At 44.2% G+C, this 21,507-nt stretch overlaps 1 protein-coding gene across 2 annotated transcripts in view; it reads right to left on the reverse strand.

The window, feature by feature from the left end:
* The window catches only part of LOC124556547 (cyclic AMP-responsive element-binding protein 5), a 160,105-nt gene that overhangs the window by 75,252 nt on the left and 63,346 nt on the right, over positions 1-21,507 (reverse strand). For both annotated transcript variants that reach the window (XM_047130503.1, XM_047130504.1), the window contains exon 7: positions 2,421-2,558. In XM_047130503.1, the coding sequence (XP_046986459.1) occupies positions 2,421-2,558 (138 nt within the window). The remainder of the gene's footprint in view (positions 1-2,420; positions 2,559-21,507) is intronic.

Consider the following 21,507-nt stretch of genomic DNA (forward strand, 5'->3'; position numbering starts at 1 on the left):
ACACAATGGATGGCAATGACACCGTGGATTTCAGCCCCGGTCAGACCATCAAGCAACCTAGTGTAAATAACACCACAGGATAAATTCAGTGTTCGGCGGGCCTCGACACAAACTGGAGAGCCACGGAGGAGCGAAGCTGCAAGTAGTTGTTACGCTTGAGAATTAGAAGTAGTCTCCAAAAGCAAAGTGCCATTGTGTAAACTAGGGCAGGATTTCACAGGGCCAGCAACTGCATCGACACCTTTCTCAATAATAAATGGATTTACTGTAGCAGAGGACTGATAGTCTTCAGTACATGAAATCATGAGGAAACACGGTGCAGCCGGGAGCGTCTTTGAATCGTTAGCCTCATTCCATTTAAGTTTTGCAGCCAACGGCTGTGAAGCTGATGACTGGCTCATTGCAAGAAAATCCTCTGTGATCGCCAGTGTCTCCAATGGTGTATTCCTTCCTTCAGAAGGGGGCACTCCCACCTTAGGTGATTGTTCACACCTCCTGAACACCTGACAGAGGGACCAATTGACAATTTGCTGAAAACTTGAGAAAATTTGGTCCTACATAAAATTATTAAGTGGGTTGAAGGCTTCGATCCAATCACTCATTGACTAGTCTGGGATGACATTAGAAGACAGCACGGCGACATGCAAAATCTTAAATTTCACGTTTAAAAAATAATTCATGCAGTAGGACCATACAGAGAGGCCACTGTTCGACCATCACACAGAATTCTGTGTGGAGGACATAGAAACGAGCTTCCCTGGTGTTGAAAAGCAACTGAAAAAGTTGAAAACAAATAAGTCACCAGGTCCACATGGAGCCGCAATTCAGTTTTACAGAGAATACTCTACAGCATTGGCCCCTAACCTAGCTTGTATTTCTCGTGACTCTCTCATCCAGTGCAAAGTCTCAAGTGACTGGAAAAACACACAAGTGACTGCTGTATATAAGGAATTAATAAGAGACCCATGTCCTTGACATCAGTATGCTGCAGAATTCTTGAACACATTCAAAGTTCAAAGCAATTTGTGACTGTTCAGGGACAGCCCTGTTTTATTGTCAGACATTTGGGAAAGTGCAGCTCATCTACAAAGGATATCGCATGTAGAAGAAGTGTGTGACCCATTCTCTAGTACTGCTTGAGTGCTTAGAATCCCCACTCGGTTGAATTAAAGGATGACATTGAGGCAATTCAGAAGTTTGCTGCTAAATTTATTACCGCTTGTTTTGATCACTATGAGACTGTTACAGAGATGCTTCGTGAACTCAAACTGGAATACCTGGAGAGAAGATCACGTTATTTTTGTGAAATACAATTGAGAAAATTTAGGGAACAGGTATTTATAGCTGACTGTAGAACAATTCTACTGCTAGCAATGTAAATTTGCGTAAGGACCTCAAAGACACGATAAGAGAAATTAGGGCTGGTACAGAGGCTTATAGACAGTTGTTCCTCTCTCGCTCTATTTGTGAGTGGAATAGGAAAGAAAATGACTAGTAACTACACACGGTTTCCTTTGACATACACCATACGTGCTTACAGAGTATGTATGTAGATGCAGACATGGACTACGAAGCATTGTGTTCAGCAATGAATCGCAGTTCTGCACTACCCTGGATAGCCTAACTGTAATCGGTTAGCTTGGGAGCAACCTAGGAAGAGGTCCCAAACTCCAAATGTTTTGGAGAATCACAGCTGTGTTACTCACAGCACCACAATGAGGGAATCCATTAGGTACACCTTCAGATTATGGCAGGTAGAGACTGATAGAACTCTGATGGTGCAATGGTATCTCACAGGCGTCCCACATCCTAACGTGTTTCCTCTCATGCAACAGAATCGTGGTGACATTTTTCAACAGGACAAAGATCGTCCAGACACGACACATCTCTCTAGAAACTGTCAAAGTACTCCCATGAGCAGCAAGATCCCCAGATATGTTCCAGATAGAACAGGGGTGGGACTAGCTCGAACATCAACTCTCCTCCAGGATTTAAAGGAACAGTTACAACAGTTGTGGGCCATCTTGCCTCTGGAGAGGCTACAGTGGCTTAATGACACCATTCACAATTGAATCAGTGCATGCATAGAGGCTAAAAAGGGTTGAACATCATACTGATAAGAGGGCTCACACTGCCAATTTCTTCGTAAATTTGACTTGATAATGCTCTCATTAGAGTAACACCATGTACCCTCTCAACTCGTGAAGTTTCATTCTGTTTCCTCCTCCCCTTCTTGGTGCTTTGCTTTACTTGTGTGTGTCTGTGTGTGTGTGTGTGTGTGTGTGTGTGTGTGTGTGTGTGTGTGGGCGGGCGTGGGCGCGGGCGCGGGCACGCGCTTGCGTACGTACATTCAAAATTTATTACTATACAAAACACATATGATCTAAGAACAGACTATCAAACAAATATACCATTCTTACCATTTTAACTAGTGCAGATCCATCAGTTGGAGCAACAGGTTTGCACACTGTTGGAACACATGTTGACATGTCAACTGATTGACTGTTGTCCTCATTACTGGTTGCAGAAGCACCCGAAGTTACAGATGTGACGATAGGCTTAAAAGTAAAATAGTGAGGTAAGTACCAGCAAATTGACATAAATTACATAATAAAAATGAGAAAATATCAATACATAATCTGTAGATCATTAATATTTACATTTTTATATAAACAAAAAATTAGTCACTACTTCCTCACAGGGACCAGAAAGCACAGCTTACATTCACATGCAGTCAGCATACAAGTGTTTTCAAATGTAACATTTAAGCCAGGAAATTTGGACAAACAATAACAAATTGATTGATAGGCACAATCCCTCAGAACCATTGCTCCTCATGTGCCATTACTCTACCATTATGTTTATTAAGCTGGCTTACAGGTTCACTTTGCAATGCCTATAGGTACCAGAACTGCTGTGACTGCAATAACGGGCGTAATCGAGGTCTAAACTTGAACTATCTCAAAACATTACAACAGTTTCTTGGCTATGTATCCAAAACATTAATTTTTTATGGGAACTGTGTCACATCTGAGGTAGACAGTGGGGTAGCTGTGAAGCCATAATGAATAGCATCCACGTCACACTTACGTAACCCAAATCTAGTCTCACTAACATTGTTGCACCTCAGCAACCTCTTAACTGAATGGACTGAGATGTTGATTGTGGAACATGAAAAAACGTACCACGATCACCACGTACTATTGACCTATTTTTAAGTACATTAATTCTGACTCCCCGATGTTATTCTATCTGTATACTGAGCAAACAGTAAAGGAAAGAAAAGAAAAATTCGGAGTAGGTATTAAAATCCATGGAGAAAAAATAAAAACTTTGAAGTTCGTCGATGACATTGTAATCTGTCAGAGACAGCAAAGGACCTGGAAGAGCAGCTGAACGGAATCAACAGTGTCTTGAAAGGAGGATATAAGATGAACAACAACAAAAGCAAAACAAGTATAATGGAATGTAGTCGAATTAAGTCGGGTGATGCTGAGGGAGTTAGATTAGGAAATGAGTAGTAAGGGAGTATTGCTATTTGGGGAGCAAAATAACTGGTGATGGTCGAAGTAGAGAGGATATAAAATGTAGACCGGCAATGGCAAGGAAAGCATTTCTGAAGAAGAGAAATTTGTTAACATTGAGTATAGATATAAGTGTCAGGAAGTCGTTTCTGAAAGTATTTGTATGGAGTGTAGCCATGTATGGAAGTGAAACATGGATGATAAATAGTTTGGACAAGAAGAGAATAGAAGCTTTTGAAATGTGGTGCTACAGAAGAATGCTGAAGATTAGATGGGTAGATCCCATAACTAATGAGGAGGTACTGAATAGACTTGGGGAGAAGAGTAGTTTGTGGTACAACTTGACTAGAAGAAGGGATCGGTTGGTAGGACATGTTCTGAGGCATCAAGGGATCAGCAATTTAGTATTGGAGATGAATACACTAAGCAGATTCAGAAGGATGTAGGTTGCAGTAGGTACTGGAAGATGAAGAAGCTTGCTCAGGATAGAGTAGCATCCAGAGCTGCATAAAAGCAGTCTCAGGACTGAAGACCACAACAACAACAATTCTGACTGTTTCCAAAACCCTTTGATTCTGTAATTTGGTGGCAGCATGTCAATAATATTCCAGAATTTACTTTAGGAATACAGAAGACCACTCACCAAATAGCAGAGGCATTGATGTGTCAATATGCAAACACAAAAGAGAGAAATACCCTGAAAGCTTTCAGAGTAAATCCTTTACCAAGCTAGAGTACAAAAACACACACATGAACACACGTGTGCCCCTACAGTGTGCCTGCTGGGCACGCAATGCTGAGATTGAATTTCGGCAGGTGAGCTACGGAGGGATGGGGTTTGTTCAGCTGGGGTGGGAAGGATAGGGGGGAGAGAGGTGGGAGGTAGAAAGAAGGGTTGTGAGGTTAGTGAGCAGTGGCTCAGAGGTAGGCAGCAGGTGGGTTGGTTGGTTTGGAGTGAAAGGGAAATCACCTTTGTGGGTAAAACGTAACACTAAATCAGCTGTTCTGCTAGTGCCAGAGGTAGCTTGTCATGGAGATTAAGATGTCACTTCAAAGCAACTAAATTAGGGCAGTCTATGAGTACGTGGGCCACTGTCAGGCAAGCTCTGCATCAGCAGTGAGGAGGATCCTCACATCGGAGAATGTGGCTATGGGTCAGCCAAGTGTGGCCAATGTGGAGTTGACGGAGGACAGTGAATTCCCTATGACAACCATGCAGGGAAGGCTGTCATGTTGTCAGAGTCTCCTTAATTGTCCTTAGCTTGTTCGGGGAGATCAAGGCAGACCGTTCTGAGTTCTAGACTTCCAGCAGTCAATGGCGTATAAATGACCAAAAGTCTGGTTCTGGGACTCCCATTTCCAGAATCGGCATCCTGGTGATCAGCTCGGCCAACCGATCAGCTCATTCATTTCCCAAAATCCCAACATAACCAGGGGTCCAAACAAAAATGACTGGCCATCCAGCTTGATGGGCAGAGACAAGATCCTGGATAGCAATAACCAGTGAGTCAGGAGTGGAGCACTGGTCTATAGCCTAAAGCCTGTCAGTCACTGCAGATTAGGATACACTTGCCAATGCAAGAACGAACATGGCTATGGGCTAGTTTAATGGCCATTAATTCAGCAGGGAAGTCACTGCAACCGTTTGGCAGAGAGTGGAGTTCACTGCACCGTGCCTGTGTGTATGCAAAGCCTGTTCGTCTGCTGACTGTTGAGACACCTGTAAATACCACTTCCGAACCTGGATACATCTCAAGTACAGCCAAGAACAGGCAACGAAAAATCATGAGGTCTATGGAATCTCCTGGACCAAAGGAGACTTCGAGTCAAACCCAGGGTCGGGGCACAAGCCATGGGGGCAGATGAGATGTCTCCCTGACCAGAGGCGACAGTGGAGGTAGTTGCAGTTCTGGGTCGTCATTGTGGAAGGTGGAAATCCCTTCCAGGAAAAAGGACATGGTAGGTGGGATGTTCAGGGAAGCTATGAATGCATATGGTGTAATTCAGCAGCTGTTGGTGGTGCCTGATAAGTAATAGAGGGATTCCAGTCTCGAATAGTAGACTTTTCACAGGGCTAGTTCAGAAGGCTCCTGTTGCAAGTCGGACCCCACAATGATGAATGGGGTCCAGTATCTGCAATAATGAGGGTAATTCTGAACCATGTGCAAGGCTCCCATAATCAAGACAGGATAGAATCAGGGCTCTGTAGAGCCACAAAAGGGTAGAGCAATCTGCACCCTAGCTAGTGTTTCTGAGGCAGCAAAATGTATTTGGTGTCATCAGCACTTTCACTTAAGTTGGCAAAGGTGAGGAAGCCACATCAGCTGGGAATCTAACTCCAGTCCCAAAAATTGGTGTGCCTCAACTACAAGAAATAACTGATCATCTAGGTAAAGCTCTGGGAGTGTGTGGGCAGTATGATGACAACAGAAGTGCATGAAATGAGTCTTGGCAGCTAAAAACCGAAAGCAATAGGTGAGAGGCCATGACTGTGACTTTTGTATGGCGCCCTGTAGGCGACACTCAGCAGCACTCATATTATAGCAGCAATAATAAAAGCAAAAATTGTCAGTATATAAGGAGGGCAATACATATAAGGAGGGCAATACCAAAGACCCCACAGCCGTTGCTAGACCACTAATGGCCACCAGAAAGAGGGGGATGCTCAGTACAGAGTCCTGCGGGGCACCATATGGGGGGTACTGAGTGAAGCATCCACTTGAACCCAGAACATACAGTGCAACAGAAAGTTCTTGACAAAAATCTGGAGTGGACCCTGGAGACCCCACTCATGTAACAGAGTAAGTACCTATGTGGTAATGCCATGTCATATCATAAACCTTCCATAAGTAAAAAAAAGACAGCGATGAGATGCTGATGACATGCTGATGAGATGCTGATGACATGTGGACTCCAGGTGAACCAAATTATCAGCAGTGGAGCGGCCTTTGCAAAAACTGCCTGTAGATGCAGATGCCTCGAGGCTCAAGGAGCCAACACACCTGCTTGCTCACCATGCATTCGAGCAACTCACAGAGAATGTCGGTAAGGCAGATTGGGCAACAACTGTCCTGCTCTATGGGGTCCTTACCCTGTTTCAGTACCAGAACTATCGCACTTCTTCGCCAATGAGATGGGAACTCGCCCTTGTTCCAGATCTGATTAAAGAGGGCAAAGCTATGACACTGACAATCCACTGAGTGATGTTTCAGCATTTGGTTGTGGGTGCAGTCTGGCCCAGGGGCCGTATCGGGGCAATGGGTTATGGCACTGGAGAGTTCTCATTCACTGAGTGGAACATTATATGGCTCCATGTGACAGGTAGTAACACATAAGTGCATTTGCTCCACCAGCTGTTTAATGAGCTGAAAGGTGAGGCGGTAGTTCTCAAATGCAAACGTGTGAGCATAAAGCTCAGAAAGATGTTCGGCAACAGTGTCGGGATCAGTATAAATGGCACCATCTAAAGAAATACTTGGTAAACCTGCAGGGGACTGGAAGCCATAAAGCCATCTGATCTTTGCCCATACCTGTGATGGAGAGATACGTGATCCAATGGTGGAAACGTACCATTCCGAGAATTCTTACCTTCGTCATTTTATGAGGTTGCGGACACGGGCAGGAAGCCATTTAAAGGCAGTTAGGCGCTCCAATGAAGGGTTCCACTCATGGCATTGGAGAGCCTACCTACAACCTCTAATGGCTGCAGCTATCTCTGGGTTCCACCAGGGTACTGCCTTCTGACAGTGGGATCCTGAGGACGAGGGGATGGTTTGGTTGGCTGCCAAAAGAATAGTTGCTATTCTATGCTGAACAGCCGCATCAATGCTGCCTTGCAGTGGGGAGCTAAGGATGACAGCAGAGGTCAACCTATCCCAGTCAGCATTATGGAGAACCCACCTGGGTGAGAGTCCAGGGAAGCAACATTGAGGGAGGAACAGGAAGATCGGGAAGTGGTCGCTACAACAAAGGTCATTGAGGACCCTCCAGTGGATAGATGGTAGAAGATGAGAGCTGCAACAGGAGAGATCAATAACCGAATAAGTTCTGTGTGCCGTACTGAAGTGTGTGGTGGCAACAGAGTTCTAGAGGCAAAGATCAAGCCATGCCAGTAAAGATCTAATGTCTTTACTGAGGCCAATGATCATTGTCTCACCCCACAGAGGGTTATGGGGATTGAAGTCGCCTAAGACTAGGAAAGGTGGGTGGAGCTGTGAGAGTAATTCAGACAGTACATCCTGGGACACGACATCATCAGGAGGGAGATGAATGTTATGGATGGTAAAATCCTGATGTGCCCTTATGCAAACAGCCACAGCCTCCAAAACTGTATCAAGAGGCACAATGTCACTATATATAGAATCCAGCACATATGTACAAACTCCACCTGATTAACTCTCATAGCTGGTATGATTCTTGAAATAACCTCAGTAGCCACAAAGGGCAGGGGTCCAAGTTGCTGGAAACCACATTTCCTGGATGGCAGTACAGAATGCAGAGTATATGCTTAAAAGCTGTCATTCCTGTCAACTTCCCCGTATTTGTCCTCAGTGTGTTCCACAAAAAATAAAGGCTTTGCGGCCAAAAAGGAGTCCCTGTCAGTCCTGGTACAGACCAGGTATTGGGGTGGGGGATTCTGCCCCTAGTTGTCTAGTCCTGTGTTCCTCCCATGGCGTGACCAGGGAAGGGAATTCATTGGAATCATACTTCGTTGCATCATACGAGGCCTTCCCATGCAAAGAGACTGCTGGGGTCATGTGACCACTAGAGATGGGCAAACTCGTTCATCCTTGGGAACTAGTTCACTGGTGATCGCTCTTTTTTGGGAACCATACATTTTTACTCGTTCACTGTTCATATGTGCATGGTATATGGTTCTAATGAAAAACTGAAAATTAGTAGCATAGGTGCCTGAAGATGGAAGGCGCCAAGAGGGGGCACTTGCCTCCCCTCTTGAGTGCAGAGTTTTTATTCATTACAAAATTCTCACACACTTGTAGAAGTAATTTTTGTGATTCTGCAAAACCTCTCGTTTAGGCAACTGTAGCATTATGTGGCTGATCGCAGTGAAATAATATAAAGTTGTGCGCAAAAAATAGGCCCCAAGTACAGGCTGCTCGCCAATTACACACAATTTGTTGACCGCTACAAGCAGAATAGGTTAACATGTAATAATTATGCAGTAAAGAAATAACAAATAAGTTAATGCAAACAACAACTTCGAAACAACAGATGACAACTGGTGGGCGACAACGAGCAGTCTAGTACTAGGGGCCGATTTTCCGTGTGCCCCTGTATCACTGAAATAATATTGTAGAAGTATTCATATTCTCTTTACAAAATGTGACACCAGACACTCGATTATCGAGTGCAGACTTCATTCAGTTGTAAGTCGGTCTGCCTTTCATAACAATGAGCATACTGTTTTACCTTAGATCAAAAAAAGATGGAAAATGGCCACTTGTGTGTGCCATGCTGACACCCTTTGCATGTGTAATAACAAAAAAACTTGCCTTTTTATAAATACGTCTTCTGCTGTTTATGGAAATAGTGAAGTAAGCTGATATGCCCTTTTGTTACCTGAAAAGATGCATGTATTACATCCCACATAATTTTTATGTAATTACAAAATACATTTTAATTACAGGTTGTGGGTGCTGAATAGAATACGAAAAGAACCAAAAGTCCAGAGTTCAATAAAGGTTTGAAACAGTTCTAGAATGGGCGTGGACAGCGAACGAAATGAACAACAACTCGATACTGAACTAACAAGGAGCAGTTGGCAGTGGAACTGCAATGACTGGCCATGCGAAGAAGGACGAGTGGCCACGCGAAGAAGGACTAGTCCGGCCGAGGGAGACCGAGACCGATGGGAACAGGACCGAGGCTGGAACGAGACCAATTAGTTCGCGAATGACCTATCTGTAGTGACCACCAGCAGGAGAAAGTTTAAGTAGCTTCATGTGTGAACCATCCGCCATGGTGTCACCCACTCTGAATGGGGGCTCTCCCCATGGGTGCCACGCAGCCATAGAAATGGCTATCTGGCCAGTAATCCGTTGCCGGAAGTTCCCGTGCCCCAGTCATCATGGGCACATACACTTCCACTATGCAGGTACTCGACACTCCTCTCCCCCCACAATGGGATAGCTACTGTGCTGGAATATGCATCTACAACAACAGGAAAGAAGGGTGCCAGGGTGGAAAGGCACAGAGGCAGAGCATACACCACAGTGGGTGACCTTCCCTGCACAATGCGCACTTCTGCAAAATTTGGAAAAGATGGCAGATCAAACCCAATAATGGGGACCATATAATTGTTCATGGAAGGTGAAAATAGTGCCAAAAACAAAACCAGAAATAAAGGCCAAAATTGTAAACCAAGTCTAGGCAAGGTGTGCACCAAAAGGACCATCCAATGGAAAGTCAGAGGAGGTAAGAGACAGTTGAAGTGTAGGTCACAGTAGCCATGCACGTACTCACCAAACAGCAGTAAGCCCCCTGGAGGGTAGGCAGCAGGTTTGCTGGATAGGAATGCAAGAGGGAGATGTGACACGTGCACTAGGCATGTGATATATGGGCACTGGAGCCGATGGCGAGTGGTGCACAATGAAGATAATGTGAAGCATGGATTAGGAGGGGTTGATAGGACAGAGGAAGTGGAAGCTGTTGGGTGGAGGTAGTGGCTAGAGTTGGTTAACAGACACTGAGGCCAGGAGGGTTATGGGACTGAAGGATGTGTTGCACGGATAGTGCCCATCTGTTTAAGTCACAATAGCGCATGGTGGAGGGAAGGATCCAGACGACCTGGTTTATGAAGCAGCCACTGAACTCAAGCAAGTTGTGCTCAGCAGCATGTTGTGCCACAGGGTGGTCAACTCTGTCCTTGGCCACAGTTTGATCGTGGCCGTTCCTTCTGGTGATCAGTTGGTTAGTTGTCAATGTCAATATCGATATAACAAGGTGTACAGTGATGGCAGCAGAGTTGGCAAATGACATGGCTGTTTTCATATGTGGCCCTGCCTCTGACGGGATAGGGTAAGCCTGTGACAAGGCTGGAGTAGGAAATGCTGGGTGGGTGGATTGGGCAGGTCTTGCACTCGGGTCTGCCACAGGAGTGTAACGCCCGTGGTAAGCGGTTGGGAGTCAGAATGGCATAGGGATGGATTAGGATGATCTTGGGAATTACGGTTGGGAGTTTTGCCTGCCTGTGAAGGCACTCATGAAACCTTCACTTTACTGGGCAAGGGAGTGCTCCTCACAGCAGATTTGCTGGTCATAGGTGGCCAGGATGTATGGAAGCAATTTTCTGGTATAGAAGGAATGGCAGCTGGTAAAATTCAGGTACTATCAGAGGATAGTGAGCTTAATATGGACAGGAGTGTAGATGGAGCCATTAGAGAGGCGGAGGTCAATGTCCAGGGAGGTGCCATGTTGAGTTGAGGAGGACAAGGTGAAGCAGGTGGGAGAGAAGGTGTTGAGGTGGGGAAAGAATGAGGATTGAGTGTCTTGGCCCAGAGCCCAAATTAAGAAAGTATCATCAATGAACCTGAGCCAGGGAAGGAGCTTGGGGTTTTGGTAGGCTAGGAAGGTTTCCCGCTAAATGTCCCATAAAAATGTTGGCAATAGGAAGGTGTTATGCAAGGGCTTCCCCTCAAAGGAGAAGTGGTTACGTTTGAGGATATAGTTGGTAAGGTGGATAAGGAATAAGGTAATGGGTTTGTAGTCTGAAGGGCTTTGGGAGAGGCAGTGTTCAACAGCAACAAGGCTGTGACAAAAGGGATGTTGGTGTATAGGGAGGTGGCATCAACAGTGACGAATAATTATGAAGGAAGTAAAGGGGTGGGCATGGTAGAGAGTCCATGAAGAAAGTGGTTAGTATCTTTGATGTTGATGGTAGGTTTCGACCAATTCGTAGGTGGTGTTGGTCACTCAGAGCATGAATTCTTTCAGTAGGAGCACCATAACCAGCTATAATGGGGTGTCCAGCATTGTTGCATTTATGAATTTTGAGGAGCATATAGAAGGTAGGTGTGTGGGGTATCGTTGGGGTGAGAAGGGAAATGGACTCAAGGGAGAGGTTCTGGGATGGGCTTATGGATTTCAGTACACAATCGACATTATGTTGGACTTCTGGGATGGGATCACTATGGCAGAGCTTTCAGGTGGAGGAGTCAGACAGTTGGTGGAAGCCTTCTGTCAGGTAGTCATTGCAATTCATCACAAAAATGGCAGAGCCAGTGTCTTCAGGTCTTCAGGGAGACGATTACATCACAATCTGTTTTGAGGTTGTGGATGGCTATCCTTTCTTCTGCTGAGAGGTAAGTGTTCCTGGGACGGTACCTGGGGAAGGATGGTGTTGGCAAGTTGGAGGTGACCAGGCAGTGGTTTGGAGGGCAGGGGAGATTGTCATGGTTGGATGGTGGTATGAACTGAGAGAGGCAAGGGTCAATGTGGGTATTAGGTTGGCTTTGGTTTGGAAGACTTGGTAGCAAAGAAATGCTTCCATTGTAGGGATTGGGGGGAGGAGGAGAGTAGGTCTTTGACGAGTCCAACACGGTTAAACTTGGGTGTGGAGCTGAGGGTGAAGCCTTTGGATAGACTGAAACGTCTGTAGTACCAAGGGTTTTAGTGGAAGGGTTAACAACAATGTTTTGGGCTATTGCACTTTAATTCAAAAAGGATTTATTCTGAAAGTTGGTAAGTTTTTTTTTTCTTTTGTGTGTGTCTATCGACAACTCAAAACCTCTGTTATTTGGTGAGTCATCTCCATTACTCCTAAAGTACTTTCAGTCACCACGACTTTCCTAACTATATACTATATTTATACCAGAATTCAGTTTTTCATTCACAATTTAACCATTACATCAATTAAAATACTAATAACATGTATTCTTAGAGCAAACTGGATGAGGTATATGCACATGATTATCTTTGATGACAGAGGATATATAGAGGAATCACCTAAAACCTGCACCCCTTCTATTTTGCGAAGTGATCAAGATTTCAAAACGAGATAGCAGAGGGGCATGTAAATTTTTGGCATATTTAAACTATGTAACTTGTATCGATTGAGGTATTGAAGCAAGTATGATTTTTTAATGAAAGAATATACATTTTTAACAGCAGTCAAAGTTCTTGAAAAAAAGACTACAGTGATATAACAATTATTAATGTGGCATTGAAACTTTTTGCAAAAACAGGTGAGGCAGCCTGAATAAGCTATTGCAAGTAAGACTCTCATGCCAGGCTCTGTCATACTGAGCTTTTTGACTGTTTACTTGTTTACAAAAGGTTTTCGCTTCAACATGAGTACATACACATATTTAAAATAATTTTCCTAAGCCCCTTCTGATATACTAGAAGTTAGCAGAGTTCCACTTACAACAACTGCAGCTGACCTCATATCTTTGTTACATAAATGATGGCAAAGAGTAATTATGTTTAATCTTGGTAGCATAGGTCTAACTTTTTGCTGAATATAGCAACAGAGCTTGGCATGAAAGCCACTCTTTGGCAGTGTTTGCATGCCAACAGCCAATTCCAGTTGCCCTGCTTTTGAATTTTAGCTTATTTCTTAGATACTTTAGTGAAATGTTTATCCAGCCTCAAGCATAATACATAGTGTGATATCTCCAATACAGGCTGGTGTCAATCACTTCAAAGGTAAATGAAATCGGTCTTTATAGCTTGTGAACAACCATTTCATTGAATACAAATTTAACATTTGTGTATTTAAATTGCCCTGAGCGTAACACTGATGTTATTTACTATTACAAACTTCTTGTAATATTTACAAGTCAATTTATGTAAGACTATCCAAACATTTTACTGAACATCTGTGTAAATGACAGAAATTGCTGGACTACATGTATATTGCCCCTGTTCTCCTTGCTCGCATATAGCAGGAAGAGGAGTTGAAAAGCAGAGTCTGGGACAGGCAGTGGAAGTAATCAGACATGTTTTATGCAAACATAACTAGCAGAACTTTTATATCTCACGTGATTAGACAAAATAAAATTAATGTCGAAGTTGCATCATCGTTGTGATCAGCCACTCAAGTTGTTATGAAAGCCGAAGATTAAATGAATAAACTGATTTTATTTGATCATTAGTGAACCACTGAACTTTACAATCCTGAAAATAGTATAACTACTTCATACAAGTAAGACCTGTGGACAGTGTCAGACCCCTGAGAGATAATGAAGCTAACACTGAGAGAGTAAGGTAAACACCGTTTTACTAGTTTTATAATGAGTGCCCGTTCTTTCAGTTTCATCCATAAATGACCAACAACCATGTAGTGGAGGGGTCATTGTATAAATATTATTGAAAAAGGCACGCGCACGCAGAGAGAGAGAGAGAGAGAGAGAGTGTTTGACTATTATAGGTACAAACAAAAGGGGCAAGCAGAGGACAATGAGACAAATATATAGCCCTAATAAATATAAACCAATGGTTTCCCCAATACGACATACACAATAATGCAGTCATAATAATGTTAAGCACTATTTATGTTTAATGTTACATTATCTCAACTTCCCTGCTGACAAATCACGGTCAGTTAGTTGAGTAGATTACTTTCATTGGTGTGAAGTGAACAGTGACATTGAAGCAACCAACCACAGCTAAAATTTTGATACATACTGGTGATATGCTAGCAGTGAGGCTGCAGCATAAACATGGTCTCACAGTGAACAGTAAACAGAATGTGTATGAAGGTACATCCCTATACAAGTGAAAGTAAACATTATAAAAGCAGAGGCAATCATGCACATGCATTCTGTTATGATGGGAGAGAGATGCATGGCTGGACAAGCACTGGCCATGCTCAGCTGAGCTCAGAGGAGCTGCACACAAGAGTCACGGCATGGCCAATATATGTTTGCAGCTTTGACTCTCAGTGGTTGGCGGACACTGAAACTATGAGAAATACCATGTCTGTGGGAAGGGAGGAAGTAAACTGGCATTTTGGCATGGCAACTGGCAAAAAACAGGGTGCACTAGTCAACAGGGAAAAGTATGGAAGGGGAACCTGCCATGTCTGAACTAAGTATCCAGCAGGGACATTAAATAAACCTAAATTCTATAAAAACCAATTCAAAACAGACACAGAAAAACAAGTAGCATTCGTCCACTTGTAGGGCTCATGGAGTTCTGTCAGATCATAGTAGCAGATTTTAGGTAAACATTACATATTTTAAATTAAAAACTAGAATATGCATTCTGTATATAAAAACATGCATTTTTCATCAAAATAAACGATTAGATCAAGTCTCAGAATGTACAGAAAATTTAGAAGTGTTAACTCGGGGACTTGTGTTTTCTCACACGTGTCGGTAGTGAATACTGTGGAATATTTCTGTGAGCAAGCTAGCTTGTGAACTCAGAATAATTCACATTAAGTGAACAGGACAGGACTCTGAAACATTTTCATGATTAATATTGAGAGTGGTTTAAACTTGTGGTTTTATTCAGTTAGTCTATGTGGATTTAATTAGAAAGTATGAGCTGAATGAACTTTTAAATTATACCAGAATTTGTGTGTTAATTCATATGAGATACTGCCCTGCTTTTTGTTAAACTCTCACATAGTAGTTTTTTGACTCAGTGCTAAAAAGACAATAATAAACTTGATTATATTTTAAACAAAAGTACTGTGAGTTGTGAACATTATTTTTCACTACATAATCGTGCCTGCATATCTAATTAATGAACATTTGTGACTAGTTTCGAAGGGCAATTGTGACACATGCATTTTGTTTGCCCCAACACTGTAGCACAGCCACATCAAAAAGACCAACCATACATTGTGAAACCCAGGAACAGCGTTCCTGACTATTACAATTTATAGTCTATGCAGTTGCACATGGGAGCTCGAGAGAGAGGAAAAAAATTTTTTTTTTAGTATTTGTATTCCATTTAATAATCTGTAGAGTCATACATGCATGTGTAGCATTTGAAGCAGTTGTTATGGCTCCACACACATCATAAATGGAGAAATGGCTGACATCCACTTCACGTATAGGCAAGCTAATGGCAGTGCATGGGAGGCAACACAATTATGTCACAAAGCGTACTGTCAAAGAAGACTGCCACACAACACAGTATTCACTAGGTCCCAGCACGCATGCATGCATGGATGGAACAGTGTTGTTCGAGATGTCAACGAGAGAGGTGACTTTTCATGCGAAGGGCGTGGCGGATCGCCATCTGGCAGGACCAGCTCAGGCGACTGAGCTGATCCCGACAGTGACCCCATCTGGCCCCTCACCTATGACGAACAGGCTTTCCAAACATGACTACGACAAGGATGACTCTACCATATATGACTCGTGCTCCCGTGATCGTGGTGATAGCAGCTTCAGAGGGAGTTGTGCCATAGGATGCGACCATCCAAGAGGTTGATGCTTCCCCGGTTGCCCCACAGGCCCCAATGCCACAAGAAGAGCCCGTAACTGCATTAGTCAATGACGCGTACTGTGCTAGGGGAAACCCCGCAGTCTGGGTGCAAAGACAGCTCAAGAGGTGCCGAGATGGAGGCCATCGACCTACCAGATGCAAATCTTGCTGACACAGTTGCCGAGGCAGAGAGATGCGACACCAACTCTGATAGTGCCCGAGTGCTCAGGAAGTGACGGGTGACGGCAAATGACAAATCAGACACTCACTTTCAGACCTCAGACTCTGTGAGGCCACAGAAGAAGGCATCTAGGGTCTCCTGCGCTGCCATCACATCGGCTGGGAATGGGAGGACTGCAGAGGGCTCCTCCTGGAGTACCACCACACTAAGACCTACTAAGAAGCCACAGCAGTCCAGTCCTTTGCCTGCTGCCTCCCAGCCTGACAAAGATGGCTTCGTTGCCCCAAACAGGTGGCACACTGCCAGGGATGGTGCACTGCAGCAACTGTGCCTGCTGCCGACCACCAAGAGATTTGCGGTTGCAAGCGTCGATGAGCAGAGGACAGCGAGACGTCTCTGGTGCTTCCCCAGAAGAAACTGCCACCCCACCACCTATCATTGTCCAATGGGATGGCACCTACAAAGAGTTCCAACAGAAGCCTGACAGGGTGGCTACATCCACTACTGTCAAAACTACCGGCTGTGACCTCTACAAGGTCACGGTAATGAATTATGATCCAAAGATGGCCTCCCGTGCTACACGCACCCATCTGAGCCGCTCAGACTTTTGAAGGTGGTGTTCCGCCACCATCCGCTCAAGTTTGGTGCAGACTACCTCTGCGAGGAACTTGAGGACATGGGGTTTGGCATCAGGTCTACCAGCCTGTTGAAGTCCCCTCGCACGCACTGTGACATGCTGTTGTACCGGGTTGTCCTTGTTGACAACCTGGAAAACCGCAAGATTTTCCAGGTACTGTGGGTCTGCCGTGTCAAGGTTAAAGTGGAGCCTCTCCAGGACAAAGGCAAGAAGGCCCAATGCTTCTCTTGCCAGCAGCTCGACCATGTATAGCGCTACTGTTCCATGCTGCCCCGTTGCGGCAAGTGCACGGGGCAGCACGAGAGCAAGTCCTGCTCATGAAGAAAAGCCGATGTGCTGCAACTGAGGCAGGCCGCACGTTGCAAGTTACCCAGGCTGTTTGGCCTTTAAGAGGAACCGAAACCAGCTCCTTCTCGCAAGGTGCACCCTTACACCAGCTTTGCTGCCGCCACCAAGGGCGGGACACCTGCCCCCTCCACCGAGCGCTCTGAAAAACACATTTGAGAGAGGCAGCAGCTGACTGCACTGTAAACGGCTTCGCCAAAGGGGGTGGCTGCCCCCGCACCCATGCCTGGTGCGTGGGATGCCGTCCCCTACAGCCTGGCTGGCGCGTGGAGCAGGCCACCTTGCTGCTGCACAATGGACTGCTGCAGGTTCTCCACTGCGGCAGCTGCCGGCAACTTTTGCTGCGCTGCAATTGCAGCTGATCACCAATGTTCCATGACAGTCACCTCATACGGAGCGGCTGCAACGAGCCACGCCAGTGGCAGTGGCAGCCCCCGCAGCTACATATGCAGCTGAGCTCCGATCACTTCTGTGGTCATTGATCCACCTGCTAGAGCAGGCTCGTCCAAACTGTGCCCCTGGGACACTAGCGCCCGTAATCGCCCGTGGCCAGCACCCCGGGCAAATTCGCATGTTGTCGCAGTGGCTGAGCCGTGTCGCTTACCTTGCCGTACGAACTGCCTGCCGCGCCTCACCATGCCCCTGTACGCGTGCTTCATATGGACAACAGACTGCCATGCCAGCAGCAGTCAAAAGCGACACAAAGCTGTTAGTCAACAGACGCAAGACTACAGTGGATTGAGATGGATGGTCAACAGCAGCAGACAAAAAGAAAGAGGAGCAGCACTCCACACTATTTAAACCAGACTCAGAAATTAATTTCCTTTGTACTGCTGTCGAAAATCATGCCAAATGTTTCGTATATCATCGGAACCTCATGTATTTAAAAAAGTACTCTATTGAACGGCACTTTAATACCTGTCACAAAGATCAGTTCAAAAATTTGTCGCAAGAGGAACGCCAGTCAAAGCTTGAAGAACTGAAAGAAAATTTCAAGTAGCATTACAGTGAAATAGGTGTCTCCTATCACATGACTTTCTATTATTTATAAAGATGATAAATATAACTAAATTTTATAATCTGATATGTCACTTAGCAATGTGCCAGTCATCAAATATCAGACTGTCAGCAACAAGGAATATTTCTTTTCGGTTAATTTTTATATTTGGGTTGCATTAAATTGCGTCGCATAGACATAAGAAAAATTTTCTGGTGCGTTATTTTTTGCGACTTTCTGAAAAGCCATCACAAACGCTCTCTCGGGCAGCAAAGTGTTCTTAAGAGTCATTCTTTATTTCTGTATATTTGTGTTTTTATGGGTGGGAAAATATATGTTGTAGTTTGATTTATGTTTTCCATTAATTAAAACACAACTATTCCAATAGATAAAAATGTATTTTGCGACCACATTTCGTTGTCCTTGCTAGCGTCTAAGGCCGCTTTACAGAGGAACTGGGGAAAATGCACCTAAAACCAATCTTTTTTTGTTAGTTTTTTTATTTGAGTTTCCATGAATGAAACAATAAATTGTTAAAATGATAAAAGTGCTTTAAAAAACAGGATTGTACAAAATTAATTGTATGTTCTTTTTTTTGCCGTGGTAGGAGCAGGAAACAGGTGGGCAAAGTTTGCGTGCAAGTTACAAATGCTCGATTAGGATTGTGAAAGCAGGGAAACCCTTTGAGGCTGGGAATCTCATCAAGGATTGCCTGGTCGGCTCGGCAGCTTGTATTTGTCCAGCAGACCTCATGGAAAAATTTGAAAAAATCTCTCTTTTGCCTCAAACTGTTGCTCACCAAGCCGAACATATGGCGTCAGATATGGAGCTGCAATTAATGGAGAGAGCGGCAAACTTCATTTCATTTTCTATTGTTCTTGACGAGTTCGCGGACGTTTCGGACATATCTCAGCTCATCGTATTCATTCAAGGTGTCGACGACAATCTGCGTGTCACCGAAGAATTTCTCGACCTTATATCATTAAAAGACACAACCATGGGTTTGGATATTTTTCTAGCCATGGAAAACGTGTTAGAGCCAATGGGTTTAAAATTGGAATGCCCGACCAGTGTAACAACGGATGGAGCCCCTGCACTACGAGGGATACGCACTGGATTCCTGGATACGTCAGGTCAAAAACGGCTGAAATTGGATGTTCCTTATTCGCGGCAGTCCATTGTCTGATACACCAGGAGCCACTTTGTGCGAAGGTTGTCAACATAAAAAATGTTATGGACACAGTTCTTCGAATGGTTAATTATCTTCACTCGCATGGAGTTGCATATCGCCAATTTAAAGAATTTCTGGTTGATATCAAAGTGGAATACCCGGAAATCCCCTACCACACTGAAGTAAGATGGCTGAGCAGAGGAAAGGTGCTTCATCGGTTTTTCTCCTTGAGGGGCGAAATAATTACCTTTTTGGAAATGAAAGGACGTCCAGAAGAATTACTTTGTGATCCTAAGTGGGTGGTGAATTTGGCTTTTTTGAGTGACCTTACTGGTCATTTAAATACTTTGAACATTTCACTCCAAGGAGAAAATCATTTTGCTGTTGATTTAGTACAGACGATTCAAGCATTTAAAAAAAAAAACTTATTTTATGGGAAAAACAGTTGTGCGAGAAGAATTGTGGACACTTTCTTACACTAGATAGCATTAAAGAAGATGTGGATTTTTCAGATTATGTTCAAATCATTTGCGAATTATGCGAACAGTTTGAAAACAGAATTTTGGAGATAAAGGAGCTTCATCTGGCGTTAGATATATTTGTTCGCCCATTTTCCCTTTGGGCAGAGGACGTCTCACAAGTGCTTCAACTAAAGCTGATTGACCTGCAGTGTGATATCGGCCTGAAGGACCGCTTTCTTATGTGTAAAACTTTGGATGACTTTTACAGCTTTCTTCCAAGAGAGAAATACCCTCTTTTGCACAAGCACGTGGCCAAAGTTCTCTTAACGTTTGGTTCCAAATATATTTGTGAGTGCTTTTTCTCTCTTTCAAAGCCTGCTAAAACTAAGAACTGTTCATTACTTGGCGACAAAAATTTGACTAATTCTTTGAGGTTAGCAGTCTCACGGACTATTGTACTAAACCTAGACAGAATCATTTCCTTGAAAAAGAAAAATGTGTAAAATGTTGTGTTCTTTAACAATGTTGACTGTAAGAATTAAAGAGCTTTATAACCTTAACTCTATTTTTTAACAAGTTTTCAAACTTGGTCAGTTAAAATTATTATGTACAAAACAGCAAACTAAGGAACCGATTTCTAAACTCTGAAAAGTGATACAAAAAGCTGTAGCACGAAGTATAACAAAAAATATTTACTTGTAAATACTAACAGTAAAAATGAGACTCTATAGCCCTTACATAAAATTATTTCTAAAATAGAACATTTATTACTCTAGTTCATTTAAGAAACTAATATATTTTTCAGAAGACGCCTATTGTACATATGATGAGTGTGCATGTGCAGTACTAATAGAATCAACCTGTAGGTCACAAAGCTACTAAGTTGTTCTTCGATTCTTGTTTTGGATATTGTTTTCTAAAGCTTTGCATAGTAATTCCACCACACGAACACTAGTTGTTACCTAAACAGTAAATGGTTTGCTTGTTTCACCACTCATCGACCTCTTTAACAGAGATTCGCTTCCTCTGTTATTTTGTTTACATTGGATCTGACCACGGGACAGTCCAGCGCAGAGCAGTGCTGTGCGGTCTCACATGCTCCGCCGCTCTCTCTCTCGCTCCTATGCTGACACAAGCGACACACGGTTGCAGACGGGGCTCTGAACTACACTGCCTTGCGCCCGCGGGGCGTGGCCGTGCCCGTGGTGCAATTCTTCGATGAGCCTGTGCTAGAGCAACTCCCAGTGATCGTCACTGCTGTCACATTGGCCCTCCATGTTGTCGTCATCACCACACCTCGCCATGGACCATCACCACATCCATAGCCTCACCGTTTGCAAGTTCAATGCAAACAGTGTGGTCCCCCTTCCCCACCCCCGCAAAGGGAATTCAGGGAGTTCTTGCGCAGTGAGGAAATTGATATTTGCCTCGTGTCCAAGACCTTCCTCAAGCCAGGTATTCACGTTAGGGTGACCAATTATCAGTGCCACCGCACCAACAGGTTGACCCACAGTGGAGGGACGGCTGTTTATGTAAAGGCATCCCTCAAACACTACAGAGTTCAGCTATCGCCCCTCGCTGGGGTGGTTGTTAACACTATGGCGGGGGTCATCACGTTCATTGCAGCCTACAGGCCGCCAAGCAGACTACTCCTGGAAGCTGACTTTGATGCCCTGTTGGCATTGCGCGGGAACCTTTTCATTGCAGGCAATTTAAATGCAAACAGCACACAATGGTACTCCCGCATCACTGACGCCAGCAGTCGCCGCCTCCGTGCCACACAACGATA

This window comes from Schistocerca americana, chromosome X (genome assembly GCF_021461395.2).
Source record: "Schistocerca americana isolate TAMUIC-IGC-003095 chromosome X, iqSchAmer2.1, whole genome shotgun sequence".
In the NCBI taxonomy this organism is placed as follows: domain Eukaryota; kingdom Metazoa; phylum Arthropoda; class Insecta; order Orthoptera; family Acrididae; genus Schistocerca; species Schistocerca americana.